The 14,066-nt window shown below is 50.0% G+C and overlaps 2 protein-coding genes across 2 annotated transcripts in view; one reads left to right on the forward strand and one right to left on the reverse strand.

The window, feature by feature from the left end:
• The window catches only part of SCAPER (S-phase cyclin A associated protein in the ER), a 161,412-nt gene extending 153,344 nt beyond the window's left edge, over positions 1-8,068 (forward strand). The window contains exons 30-32 of the mRNA XM_075764713.1: positions 2,761-2,952; positions 5,603-5,654; positions 7,315-8,068. Of these exons, the coding sequence (XP_075620828.1) occupies positions 2,761-2,952; positions 5,603-5,654; positions 7,315-7,409 (339 nt within the window). The 3' untranslated portion in view covers positions 7,410-8,068. The remainder of the gene's footprint in view (positions 1-2,760; positions 2,953-5,602; positions 5,655-7,314) is intronic.
• Positions 8,069-9,951: 1,883 nt separating this feature from the next.
• On the reverse strand, positions 9,952-13,022 carry ISL2 (ISL LIM homeobox 2). Its single transcript, XM_075764714.1, has 6 exons — positions 12,851-13,022; positions 11,651-11,840; positions 11,195-11,454; positions 10,809-11,092; positions 10,542-10,712; positions 9,952-10,423 (listed from the first exon to the last, which is right to left on the reverse strand). Exons 1-6 carry the CDS (start codon positions 12,906-12,908, stop codon positions 10,307-10,309), a joined length of 1,080 nt encoding a protein of 359 aa, XP_075620829.1. The 5' UTR covers positions 12,909-13,022; the 3' UTR covers positions 9,952-10,306.
• Between the last annotated feature and the right edge of the window lie 1,044 nt (positions 13,023-14,066).

Genomic DNA, 14,066 nt, shown 5'->3' on the forward strand with positions numbered 1-14,066 from the left:
ATAAGCTAAGCTAAGCAGGTACATCTTCTTTGGAATTTATTTAAGCTACATACAGGCAAAACCAATAAAGTTGTATGAATAGCTATAAATTTTGAAAGTAAGCAAAACTTTTTAATGAAATATAGAAAACATTAATGTGAGTTGCCTCCTCTGGATTTAAAAAAAAAAAAAAAAGTATCTTGTACTAATTTGATAGGTCTCAATTCAGAAAAATAAAACCACAAGCAAATATTAATGGAACCTAGGCACGTATCTGAAGTTAAACAGGTGCTTAAGTGCTTTGCTGTACAGAAATGCGGTGATTTAATTAGGATCTTGTTACGTTTGACAGGCATATCTGACTTTTGGGCCAGAGAGAGCGCAACAAGAAAAGCTAATTCTAGGTAAATGTGTCTGGATTCCAGTATGTGGCAGGAGGAAAAGCAAGCTTTCTGCACTGCATTTCAGTAAGGAGTTTGTGTGTCGCGTTAGAGCATTTGTAAGAGTATTCCAGGCCTGCAAAACTCCCTGGGATCATTCAGCCAAGTGACTGGTTTGTTTTGGGGGGTTTTTTGTTGGTTTTTTTTTAAAAAAAAAAAAAAAAAGGAAGTGTTTTTCCACCATAAAGAAGTTACAGGCAAGGTTTTAATTTGTTTTCTTCGTTGTTCATCTGCTAAGTCAAGGGCTGGACTTCACTTTCTCCACCAGTTACAGTGAGACAAGGAATATGTGCTCTGCTAGAGGTTTATTTGTTTGGGGTTTTTTCCAGTAAGGGGTGACTCATGACTTTTTTTTCAGAGTACATAATACAGTGTATCAGGTTTAGTAGCTGCATTAGTACAATGAGCTGAAATCATTAAATTGATTCCACATGTGATAAATACCAGATTAAAACAATGAGCAGCACTGGTGTATACCTTCTTATCTTTAATGTCGATAACATCATAGCAGTAAAAAAGTTGAAAAGAAAAAGATAATGAAATAATAATTCCATGGAAGTTATCTGGGTATCTGCACTGTTAGTTTGGCAAGAGTTCACTAATTATGCGTGGCATTTGTAGAACAGGTAAAGGAAGTGAAGTGTGAAATAAAAAATGAAATCCCAAAAACTTCTTGTCCTCTGCCTCTTCATCAAGTGTACAGTAGCCATTAAAAAGAAACAAAGAGTTTTGTTGTTCTGTCCTGGATCAGAAACACCAATTGCAGTTATTTTGGTACAGTTACGATTGATTTTAAGTACTTTTCTGATTGTAGAATTAACCATAGAAAAACATAGATGTATATAATAACTGCTCCGGTTAATTTAAAATTTGGTGATTGCAAACTCGAAAGGCACCCTCTTGCTTCCGGGGTGGTAGCCGACAGCTAAGTTTAGAATCATCCCAATGCTTTTCCTCAAAACAACGTCTGAATGTATGCTTAATTGTCACATATTGGGCTGTCTTTTAAAAATTCCTCCTGTCTTTAAGGGCATTAAGACATTTCTACCAGTATTTTGAAGGGCTTTCAATGTCTTTTTGGCTGGTGAACTGAAAAAAATGCAAACTATTACTTTGTTGATCTTGTTTTTAAACTGAACTGCATTATCAACTGAGAGGGTGCTCTGAAGGTATTGTTAAAAGTGCTTTGAAAACTTGTAAATCCCTGTAATTTATGTTCCTGTGGTCTCAACTGCTTCTTTCTGTCCTTCTGGTTTTAATTTGAATGCAGACTTGTCTGGGTGTGTACCTGTAAAATTGTGTTTTTCCAAGTACAATTTACAGTCGTGACCCTAAGTTTTACAGTGTTCTAACCTTATAGGAGCTTCCTCCTATGCCGAAAAGCCAAGTTTGGGTCAAACAGCTCTTTCATATTATAATTGTCTAATCAAGGTTACTTGGAACAGATCCGATTTGGGCATTTTTTAGTTTATCACAAAGACTTTATAAGAATATCAAGTAAATTGGAAAGGTTCCTTTGCAGGAGACCAGTAATAGCATTGCCTTATTTCTTCAGATATACACAGTTGTAAACTTAGCCTGCTTCATGACAACAGTCCCATTTATCTAAACAATTCTCCTTTTAGAGTCAATGGCACTGATAGAAAGTGAGATAAGAAATACAGATGGGAGGATCTTTCTGAGTCTCTACTTACTGAAACTCCTCGCTGTGCAGCTTACAATCACCTTTTCTTTTTGGTGCCTGAGAATGCGTGGCAGACATGTACCATGAAACAGAGTCCCCTCTAATTGCCAGAGAGCACTCCAGGAAAGGATGATGGAGCTTTGGGAGGGTTTTTACAGTCGGGGTGATCTCTTTCTTGATGGTTTTGGGGTTGGTTTTTTTTTGGTTGGGTTTTTTTTTCTTTTTTTTTTTTTCCCCCTAAAGACATGCTGACTATGTTGAGGTTGGGTTTTTTTGTTTCATAGCTCTCACAGTAGTCCCTTTGCTGTAATTCTTTGTCTTTTGAATGAAGGTATTAAATTATCTATTTTATTGTAATCTGCAGCTTTATCCCCTTCTCATTTACTTACTGTCTTTTTGAGTGATACAGGAAAAAGAAGTTTCACAGTCTTATATTCTTTGTGTTCCTCTGCAATAAAAATAATACTTGCACACTAAACCAGTAGTTATTTGGGCTAACTGTTATAAGCTTGCTTTTTTTTTTTTTTTTTTTTTTTTAAGTATTTACTCATCAGCCGTGCTCATTTTTTCAGCATGACTTCAACGCCCTTGGTGGTTAACTGGAAGAGAAAAACAGATAGATTACGTGTTTTAATTTTGTTACGTTTGTATTTTCAGATCATTGTACAATCTGGCCGTCACCCCACAGTGCTGCAAAAACTATGCCAGTTGCCTTTCCAGTATTTCAGTGATCCTCGTTTAATCAAAGTGCTCTTCCCTTCGCTAATAGCTGCTTGTTACAATAACCCTCAGAACAAGATCATCCTGGAGCAGGAAATGAGTTGTGTTTTACTCGCCACGTTCATTCAGGTAGCTATCGCAGTAACGTAACAGCGGCGTGGGGGATAGCTGCAGCAGTTTTCCTTGCCTTTGCTGTGTATATGGAAATCATTTGACTTAAGTAAAACAAGTAAACAGCCTTGAAGTACTTGAAGATTCTCTGCAGCTCTTTGCAAACCACAGATTATGCCGGTACTTGAGGCATCTTAGAACCCTAGAAGGTTACCTATTAGTTCAGGTTCTCGCTATCACACGAAGAATCTTGTTTTCATTAAAGTTATTGGATGTGCTAGCAAGATTTGATGTAGATCCTGCTCTTAAGAAGACAATTCTTAAAATACTTACTTTTTTAAAAACTACCGCACGTACAGCATATCTGAAATCAGTATATTAATGTGTTTACATACAAATGTACAGTTGTATACGGTGTACAATAGATTTACAGAGAGAACTGAACAGAAGTGTATATATTTTATGCAGAAAATACACAGAACATATGTTACCGGTCTAATCTTGGAATCTTTATTTTTGACAGTAAGCCACTGAGGTCATTGCGGATACTGTTATGAATAAGGATTTACAACATTTTTGTTCCCTTTGTCTAAATTTATATGCTGTCCTTGATGTATCACATTTTATACATGCCTTATGTTTTCCATACATTTTATTGACTGTTTCCAATGAATAAATGCAGTTTTTGTAAACACTCTACTATTAAAATATAATATGCTTTTAGGAGTCTAGTAACTCTGTATCAGTCACCTGAAAGTTACTGTTGTTGATACAGAAATGTTACTCATACTCTTTTTCCTAATGCTTTACAGCTAGTCCAAGGGCAGGCTATGTGGATTTGGGAGAGAAGGCACAAGAACTAAATATTTACTAAAAGTCTTAGCATAACATCAAACTTCTGAGTGCGACTACTTTTTATCCTTTTAGTACTAAAATAATTGTGTAGCAGGTTTTAAAAAAAAAAAAAAAGTTTGGAACTTAGCATTAAAAGAATTTGCCATATAGTGATGAACTTCTGCTTAAATACAAAGCTATAATTCATCTTTGACTTTCTTATAGGGAAACTACAGATTTCAGTGTAGATGTTGCAGTGGCAAAAAATAATTTGAGCATTATGAGTAAATGCAGCAAGTTTAGTTGGGTTTTTTTCAGCCAAAAACCATGAGAGTGGAGGAGAGTGTTTCCTATATGAGTGATTAAGGTTATTTACCTTGATTTCTGTGCTAAAGAGGGAGAATGGCATTGAAATCCCCAGTAGCTACGGCAAAGCATAAGTATATTTACAAGGGTCAACGTTATTAATTTGATTTCCAATTAGAGATACATCTCAGATGCCAAGCCCACGTACTGTTCTTGCAGGCTTTTAAAAAAAGGTGTTATATTAAAATAAGGAAGATCCTTGTGTGCTGTAAAGTGTCACGTCTTTGCTGACTTCACTAGTACTTTAGTATTTTACCTATTCTAAAACCTAATCCCCAACGTTGCATATACACGCAGAGAACGATTCTGAAAGGAACCGAGGAATGCTCAGATACCCACGCGCACAGACGAGACTTTCCTCTGTACTTTTATTTCAACTCTCTGCTGTTTGTCAAGCAAATCTCTCATTTGATTCAGTGAAAGGTTTGGGAAAGACTGCAAAATGTTTCCCTGTGACTAGAAAATGAGATTCTTCCTGTGCCAGGGAATGTAAAAAGAAGTCCCGTTTACGTAAAAGTTTGGTGGTGTGTACAAATATAACACTTAAATACAGTGTGTTTAATGTGTGCAGCGTAAATGAAAGGAAAACGATTGCTGGATTTTGCAACGACCCACGTTATACCTCCCTACCAACAGATTTATTTCTATCAAATGAAGTTTGCATCATCCTTTTTCTTTTCATTACTTCTGTTTCTAGATGTACAGAAATAATTAAAAAACATTTATGAGTATCCGTTACTTGCTAAATTGTATTTCTACTGGCAAATAATACCATCTCTTCTCTGAAATACTTGAACAAAAGCCCTCTCTGTACTGGGGCAGCTGACTTGCGTAACCCTACGGTGTTCCGAGCGAAGTCGGTGTCCTTGCTGACACCGGAGGATGCAGCATCCCGTCCGATAGCAGCAGGGATCGCACATCGCGATTGACTGCACCTCAGCTGGTTACGCAGCCGGCTGCAGCATTGGCCAGACTTCATCACGGCTGTGGAAAAACTTCACTTGGGCTCCCGCGTCGCTGGGAGGCACAGCCGATGAAATGGGGATAAGTCGAGAATTTTGTAAAAGTGTATTTGGAGTCAGGAACAGAATTCTAAAACACCATTTACTTTACAGAAACACAGCTATAATAAATGTTCTTTTAAATTAAAAGTCACAATAACTATTCCTATGAAGATATTAAAACCTTGGGGTTTATGCTGTGTATTAAAAGTTGTTTTTGGGGGAGAGTGTTTTGTTTTCAAAAAAAGTTATAAATGTATAAAATTCCACTGTATCTTACAGAATTTAAGTGCTGGCAGTACTCTTTTATGATTTGTAGCAAACAAGCCAGAGTTTTTTAATTTACAGATTTCATAAAGTATTAGTATTTTTGAGTGACGGTAAAGACTTAAAAATGTTGTTTTAATTCCTCAGATGTAAGATCGGAAAACCTGATGCCATTTTTTTTTTTTTTTCCCCCCTTGTAGGATTTTGCACAGAGTTCAGGCCAAATGGAGAATCAGTTATCTCAGCAGAGGGGTATGTCTCCAGTGAAATGTAACAGGGTAGCAACTGGGTAACAAAATGTGTAGATACTATATTTTACTGTGATTTAAATATTTTGAATCTGCATCACAACAAAAGAAATACAGTAAATTGCAAAATGATGTTACAGTTTGGGAAGATGCTCCCTAGCTTACATCTTGACTTAAACATACGTGTCTTCCAGTCTGCTGCTCATCGTATCAGGAATTCAGACTGTTAACCTTTATTAAATGCTATGTGGTATCACGTCTTAAAACGTGATACTGTACGTGTGCATATTTAATTAGCTGTCACAAAGGCCGCCTTCAAAAGTTTTAGGTTGCAAAAGCCACATAGTCATGCCAATACACCTGGGGACCCAAAAATTAGTAAAATACTGTCCTGTAATTATCCTGTAAAATTTGTCAGTTCGGAAGAGTTGCAATTTTTTTTTCCCCCCCTCAGTTGTAAATATTGTGTGAAATGCAGTTAACCTCTTTAGGCTAAACATTTGAAAGATTCTCAGCTAAGACGGCTATTACTTGTTAAACGTGTCTGAAATTCAAGTGTGTTGATGGGAATCTGATCTTGAGTCACCCATATTTTGCATAAAGTACGCCACTTGGACAGTCATTTCTCCCTAACAGCAAGCAGAAATCCTGCACCGTTTTGCTGAACGTTTGGCAGAAGATGAGCAGTTCAGGGTCTAAAACATAAGCTACGTGTTTAAAAATAAATTAAAAAATTGAAAATGAACATAAATTTACGGAGATTGTTACTGTCAACATTATACCTCCAAGTCTGAAGCAGCCTTACGCAGTGTCTACGGCACAAACTTTCCACGATTGCGTTTGCGTGAGAATCTGCTCGAGAAACATCTAAAGTCCAAGTGGAAAACTGCTTTTTATTTTCACTATTCAAACTGAATGAACTTTTAAACAAAGATGACTATGTGGTGACATGTGAGTGTGATTTCTAAACGTTTCCTCAGTTGCAAAAAAGCTAATTAATAATAGCATAAGCAGGATTATTTTTATCCATTATATGGCTTGAATGTGAAGGACAGTGTCCCCCCAGAAACAAATGGGAACAATAAAACTCATAATAAAACTTAAAAGCGCAAACTTCATTGTTGGGTACTGCGCTGCCACGTGCTGCTCGCAGGGTCGGACCCCGCAAACCTGTGCCCGCATGTGTAGTCCCGTTCACATCACCAGCAGTACTCATGGGAGTAAAACCTGCATTTGTAATCATACCGTGAGCTCTGGGGAAAGTGGGGAGCAAAACTCCTCCGCAGCCCTTTGTGGAAAAAGAAGCTGCTAACCGGAGAGCTCGCCATCGAGGCTTGAATGAGGCTGAATTGGTCGCTGGCGAGTCCGCGAACGTAAAATGTGTAAAGATGTACAGTGTTCTGATGTGTCAAGCAGAGAGCCTGATCCAGAAGCTTCAAAATGTAAGCCTTTGCTCATCAGAGCCCTCTACCCCCGTTTTTAAAGCCAAACCTCAATGGCCGGATCTCCACAGAGTGTCACCCCATGATCTGAGAAGTTTTTGGTAGGGGGAGGGGAGTAAATGACTTAAATATCTGGAACTGGCCGCATGTTCATTATTCCTGTTTTATTGCAATCTGATCTTGAGAGAATAACTTGGTAATTTTATGTTCTGTCTTCAACAGAAAAATTTTTCAATTCTCAAGATTATCTTGAGCTGTCCAACCGATTCCCCCGCCAGTCCTGGGAAGAAGCTCGACAGTTCTTCTTAAAAAAATAAGTGTTGTATTTGGGTTTAGAATCCCCAACATCGTCATGCTCACCGGTTCCTGCTGACTACCTTCCTTAAAAGCCTATTCCGAAAAGTTTTTGATACTCTAAAATACTTATGCTGTAGATACATAATTTGCACTATTTATATTCTAAGTACTGTAGATACTTTCAAGTTCTGTTTTGTAATTTTGATAAGTTGCGTTTATTTCATTCACATATCCTATGTCATGATTTGGGTATTTTCTACCCTGTGATGTGGTGGTACTTGCACTGCAGAACTGCTGAAACAAGATTGCAAATAGAGAAAATATGTTCTATATATCTTGTAATAAAATAACTTATTCTGTCTGTAGGGTGACTTCTGCGTTACAAATGTTGGTGTGTTTGAATTAGCATAAGCAACGCAAGGCTCGGAGAGAAATAAAAAAGACTCCTAAGATGCCTTTCCAGTTAATCAAAAGTCTAAAGAATGTCAGATTTGGCTCCAAGGAAAGTTCGCTTACACTTTTTTTGGTGATTCGGGATAAGTCACGCAATACGGATTTTTTTTTTAAAACCATGCGCATTTTTAACGTTTCGGTAAGACTTTAATAACGCTTGTTTAAACCTCCTGATGTTCCCTTAACGGCGAAGGTTCCGTGAAGCAGAATTAAAACGTGAAACCGGCGGCCTGTCTCAGCACCGTTTATTCTCCGCGCCTCTCCGCAGGCCCCAGCTGCTGCCCCGTGCAGGGCCGCGCGCGAGCGGCGGTTGTGAGGGCGCGCGGGACGCCGCGGGGACGGGCTTTCCTCAGGGAAGGCGCCGGTGGGGCCGCGCCGATCCCGGGCCGCAGGCGGCTCACGGCCGCGGGGACCGAGACCGGGACCGTCCCCTCTTAGCAGCCCGGGGCCGCGGCCCCTTTGCCGGCCTCAGCGGCCAGGCCCGGCCCGCACCTGAGCCGCCGGCGGCAATTCCGACCCGCCCGGCGGGGCCGCCGCGCTGCCTGAGGTGAGGCCGCTGCCTGAGGAGAGGCCGCCGCCCTGCCTGAGGGGGGGGGGGGGGGGGGGAGCGGGAGCTCCGCGGGGACCCGTGTCCCCCGGCCGCCTCCGCGGAAGCGGTTTTGCGGCCCCGGCGGCCCCGCTCCCAGGTGACGGAAACAGCTTGCTTCAATCGAGGCTCGGGGGAGCGCGGAGAGCTGAAACCCGACCCAGCCGGAGCCAGGTAACTGAGGGGGCCCCGCGGCGGCGGGGGGGGGGGGGGGGGGGGGGGGGCGGGAGATCCCCTTCCCACCTGTCCCCGGGCCGAGGGGCCGCCCGCCTCGGTGGCAGCAGAGGAGCCCCCGGCAGAGGCGTCCCCTTTACCTCTCCCGCCGCCGCGTTCCCGGCAGAACGGGCTGCTCCGTGCTCCCCGACGGCAACTGCGGGTCGGCCGCGCGGGCCAGCTCGCCTGAGGGGCCCGGTCCCCGGTGGTGATGGAGCCCTCCTCACGCCGGCGCCGCGCTGCCCATCCCCTTGATTCCCGACGGGGTCGGGTAGGGCCCGGGTGCCCCCCAGCTCCCCGAGGGTGCGGGCCCCATTGCCCCTGGATGGGGACGTAGGGGCGGCTCGCCGTGGTTTAGGGCTGCCCGGGCCTACAATCCCGCCGGGAGCCGGCCCTGAGCGCATTCCCGCTCGAGTAACGGGGAGGGAGCGGGAGCCGCGCCCGCCGGGTCGGGCGGCCTCCGCCGCCGCGCTCCCAGGTGATGCCAAAGGCAGATAAGGAGCCGCCGTCTGCGTCTAGATGGGGGGAGGAATACACGCGAGGGGACACCTCGCCGCCGCCGCCCCGGGGAGCCCCCGCGGCCGAGTCCCCGCAGGCCCACGGGAGGAGGCGAGGCGGCCCCGCACCGCGGCAGGTGCGGGCACGACCCGGCCGAGCCCGCGGGCTGCTCCGAAAGGGAAACTTGCGCTCCGCCTCCGCGGCTATAAATAAGTGGCCCCGGTATGGAAAGCCGATTAGCGCGGTGCGGAGAGGCCGTGCCGGCAAAACTGGGGCTGCGCCCGTCCCGACCCGCACCCCAAGCCGCTCCGCGACCCGCTCCGCGACCCGCTCCGCGTCCCGCCCCGCCCCGGCCGGCAGCGCGGCTCCGCGCACAGGCAGTCCCTCCGCCGCCCTCCTGCCCCTTTTTTTTCGTTTCAATCTTTTTCTTTTTTTTTTTCTCTTTTTTTATTAAGTCCAAAATATTTAATCCCACTATTCAACCGCTGACTCTGACAATAAATAACAATAACTTACTTTTGTTCGTTAAAGGCTCAAACAATCCGTCCTCCGTCCACTGATAACTTAACATTATTAGTACTGGTTTTCCCGGTAAAAAGTCTCGTTTCCGTGTCCCGTTTTTCCAGCGATCGTGCGGGGCCGGGTGCCGTGGCCCGGGCGAGGCATCGGCGTGAGATGAGGCTGGGCGGCGCGGCTCCGTGGAGGGAGGGCCAGGCTGGCTCCGCGGCCGCGGAAAGGCGCGCGCGCCGGGGGAGTCTCCCCCCTCTTGTTTGGTTGTGGTTTTTTTCTCTTTCTTTTCCCTTCCAAAAAGGGAAGAAAAGCCGTCCCCGGCGCAAGCGGCGGGCGAGGCAGCCTGTCACCGTGCCGGGCTCCAGCGGGGAAATCCGCGTTTCTTTGGGGAAAAGAAACATCGAAATCCGCAGGGAAAAAACCAAAAACAACGAAATAACCAGAGCGGGGGGCTCTCTCTCCGGTCTGGTGAAGGCAGCGAGGATCCCGGTGCTTTTTTGGCCGTCAGTAACATATTTTTTGTTTGTTTTTAAATAAGAATAATTAAAAAAACAAAAAGGCGTTTGTCCGGCGCTCTGGGAGCGGCCCGGGGCCGGGTGTCTCATGCAGGGAGCGCAGGCATGCGGAAGTCCCGCGGCGGCGGGCGGCCGGGCCGCCTCACGTCTCGGCCGGGCTGGGCACCATGCTGTTGGGGGTGTCGGGGAGCTGGGAGGACAGCGAGGTCACGTCGCTGCCGGAGGAGGTGCCCAAGGAGCCGGACTCGGAGAAGGAGACCTGGGGGAGCAGCGGCGGTGAGGGCCCGGCGCGGTCCCCCCCGCCCTGGCCCGTCCCCCTCCCGCCGCGTCCGGGCCCGACGGGGCGGCCCGGCCCGGCGCGTCGCGTCGCGGCTCACCAGCTGCTGGAAGGCGGCGGGCTGCTCCAGGTCGCTCTGCAGGGCGAACTCGCTGAGCGCCTTCCAGGGCGGCTGGTAGGTCTGGACCTCTACAGCGCTGCCCTGCACGGCGCTTTCGTGGCGGATGGGGCTGCCGGCCACCAGTGGCGTCCCGGTCAGGCCCTGCAGGCTCTACGGGCACACGGGGCTTCAGCGCGGCTGCCGCCCGAGCCCGCCGGCCCGGGACCCCCCCCACCTCCCTCCCCGGCGGGGCGGGCGGGCGCTCACCGTCTTGTCGCTGTGCTGCTGCTGCTGGAGCTGCTTCATGAGGATGGACTTCTTCTTGTCCTTGCAGCGCTTGTTCTGGAACCAGACGCGGATGACGCGGGGGCTGAGCCCCGTCATCTCCACCAGCTGCTCCTTCATCAGCGCGTCGGGGCGCGGGTTGGCGGCGTAGCAGGTCCGCAAGGTGTGCAGCTGCTTCTCGTTCAGCACCGTCCGCACGCGGGTAGTCTTCTCCGCCGCCTTGTGCGCCGGCGGCCGCGGGGCGGGCGGCCGGCCGGGCACCGGCTCTGCGGCGGGCGGGGAGGGCGCGCACCGTCAGCGCCGCCGCCCGCCCGCCGCAGCCGTCCCCGTCACCCCCCCCCCCGCCCGCCCCGAGGGGTAGCCGGTACCTGCGAGGTGCGCGGCGGCGGACGGCGGCAGCGCGGGGCTGCGCGGTCCGCGGGCGGCGGCGCCGTCGGGTGGCGGCCCGTGGTCGGCGCGGCAGAGCAGGTCGCGCTCCCGCAGGCAGAACTGGTCGCCGGGCAGGAGCTGGCGGCCGCAGGCGGCGCAGCGGAAGCACTCCAGGTGGTAGACGTGGTCGCGGGCGCGCATCACCAGATCGCTGCTGCTGAAGACCGCCCGGCACTGGGCGCACTTGATGCCGAAGAGCCTGCGGGGACGCGACGCGCCGTCAGGGCCCGCGGCCGCGCCGTTGGGGCGGCTCCGGGCGGCGCCGCGGGGGCGGGCAGCGGCGGAGAGTCAGGTTTTCGTTTGGGGGAAATTCGGGGGTGTTAAGGGGCTTTTGTGCTTTTTTCGGGTTTTGGTTTGGCTGGTTTTTTAACGAGCGTCGGCGCATTCGGGGTCACCTGCTGTAGTCCCGCTTGCAGTAGGCCTTGCCGTCGCGCAGGAAGCATGTGCAGGTCTCGTCCAGGGGCTGCCCGCACTCGGCGCACTTGAGGCAGGCGACGTGCCACTCCAGGTCCGGCGACACCCGCAGCAGGAAGGGGTCCTGGATGCGGCCCCCGCAGCCCGCGCACAGGGCCAGCCCCGGCCGCCCTGCCGGGAGCGAGCAGGGCACGGTCAGGGGAAGCGATGTGCAAGAGCAGAAGCGCCAGGAATTAGGGAAAGACGCTTTTTTCTTATTCTTACATCTTTTTTTTTTTTTTCTTTCCCCCCCCCCCAAAATAGGAAGAAAGAGAAATAAAGACAGAGACAAGGAGAGAAAGAAAGGATGGAAACACGAGAGAAATAAATACAGCCAGAAATAATAATAAAAACCCCCCAGCAAACCAAAACAAAACAGAAACTTGATCGAACGAAATAAATGCAGAAAGACAGAGACATAAGAGTAGAATTTCAGAAAAGGAAATAAAACCAGAAACACAGAAACATTAAAAAAAAAGCTGAGGAAAAACTGGAAGAAAGAAAAAGAATTAAAAACGGAATGACAGAAAGAAAAACAAAACCAGAGGAAAAAATGAAAGAGACAGAACGGGAACATGGACAAATGAAAACAGTAAGAGACACGAAATCAAAGAGACATAAAGAGAAATAAAACCAAACAAAAAGATAAGAACAGAAAGAGAAAGAAAGAAAGAAATAAAAACGGAAAGAGAAAAAAAGAAAGACAAACCGAAACAAGGAAAGCGAGAAAGAAAGAAAAACGGTAACACGGGCAGAGAAAGAGGGAAGGAAAGAAAGAAAAAGCAGAGGAAAAGAGAGAAAGAAATGGAAACAGCAGAAAGCAATGAGATCAGCAGCGCGGACAGACGAAGGGACAGGCATTCGGTAAGAAACGGAGCCAACGGGGCCGGGGAGCGCTGGGCACGAACGGGAATAGCGGCACCGGAGATGCCACGGGCCGAGCCCGCTGCCGCCCGCGCCCGCCGCGGTGCCGCAGCTCTTCCCGGCGCTGTCACCGCGCCCGTGGGGCCGGGGCGGCGCGGCGGCCGCCAGCCCGCCCGACGGCAGCAGCGGGGAGCCCGGCTCCGCAAAGTCCCGCAGCGCCCCGCGCCCGCCCACCCACCCGCCCCGGCGCCCCGTTGCGCCGCGCTGCGCGCACTTACTCTTGGAGGGCTCCCCCATGGCGCCCGGGAGCGGCCGCGGGAGGAGGATGTCCACCATGCGGGCGGCCCCCTGCGCACCGGCCGCGATGCGCGATGCGGGATGCGGCGCCGCCGCTCCACCACTACCCGCGCCGCGCGGGGCGGGGGCCGCGCCCGCCCCCCCGGGCCCGCCCCGCCGGGCCGCGCCGTGATGTCAGCGCGCACCGGCCGCCGGGGGGGGGGGGGGGGGGGAGGCGGTGCTGACCTCACCGCGCGGCCCCCAGAGGCGATTGGCGGCCGCGGGGAGGGCGCCCGCGGATTGGCCGTGGTGAACAATGGGCGCGCGGTGGCGCGCGGCGGGGCGCGGAGCGGTGCGGACTCCCCATGGCGCCCCGCGGGAGCCCGGCTTGGCGGGGCTCGACGCCGGCCCGGACGGGGGGTGGGTAACCCAGTGCGCCGCGGGAGAACCTCCTCCGCGGGGACGGTGGGTGCGCGCCTCAGCGGCAGCCGCGGGATCCTCCGACTGCCTGGCGCGGTGCCTGCGCCGTGCGCCCCGTCCCCGTATGCGGAGAGGACAGCGGCATCAGCAGCCCGAGCAGACGGAGATTCATTTCAGCTATTTTTCCCCTCCGTTTTCCCTCTTCTTTTCCTTGAGTTGTTTTTCGCCTTTTATTTTCTCCTTCTTTTATTTCCCTTATTCTGTTCTTCTCTTTCGCCTTGTATTTCGTTGTCCCTTTCCTGGCGTCCCGGCGTGCCGCAAGGCAGGTGCCCGCAGACGGGCGCGGCGGGACAGTCCCCGGCTCTGCGCGGAGGCGCATCCCTGCCGCAGACGGGAATGGGGGGGGTCCGCGGTGGACGCCGGCTTAAGGCTGCGCGCCCACGGAGCGATTCCCTGCTGGGGGGGCGTGCGCGGGAGGGCCGCCCCGACGGACCCGAACGGGAGCGACCGCATCGTCGGGGCAGCCGTCCCGCGCAGCAGCCGCGCAATGAGTTGAAACTAGAGGAAAAAATTAGTATTTTACCGGATTTTCATGCACCTGATCCCGTGCTGCTCCCGCAGCTGAACCTCTCCTGTTGCTTTTTTATCCTTTCTATTCATTTTTCCTCCCTCTTCCCCCCCTCGGTCTCCACGGGTTTCCTGTGCATTAGCAGAAAAATAGGGAGAGCACTTCAGTGGCCTTTGACTCAGTTTTAAATTCCCAAAGACTTTGTAGCAGAGCGGCACGACTAGCTCAAA

Source organism: Balearica regulorum, chromosome 12, assembly GCF_011004875.1.
Source record: "Balearica regulorum gibbericeps isolate bBalReg1 chromosome 12, bBalReg1.pri, whole genome shotgun sequence".
Lineage (NCBI taxonomy): Eukaryota > Metazoa > Chordata > Aves > Gruiformes > Gruidae > Balearica > Balearica regulorum.

What these genes read in the sequence shown, in the direction of transcription:
- ISL2 (XM_075764714.1), bottom strand. Translation starts at nt 12,908, where the DNA reads ATGGTGGACATCCTCCTCCCGCGGCCGCTCCCGGGCGCCATGGGGGAG. An exon ending in CATGGGGGAGCCCTCCAAGA is followed by an intron (nt 11,841 to 12,850) that starts GTAAGTGCGCGC and finishes CGCTCCCGGCAG; the next exon opens with GGCGGCCGGGGCTGGCCCTG. An exon ending in CCGCCGCCTTCCAGCAGCTG is followed by an intron (nt 10,424 to 10,541) that starts GTGAGCCGCGAC and finishes CTGCTCCCCCAG; the next exon opens with GTCTCCTTCTCCGAGTCCGG.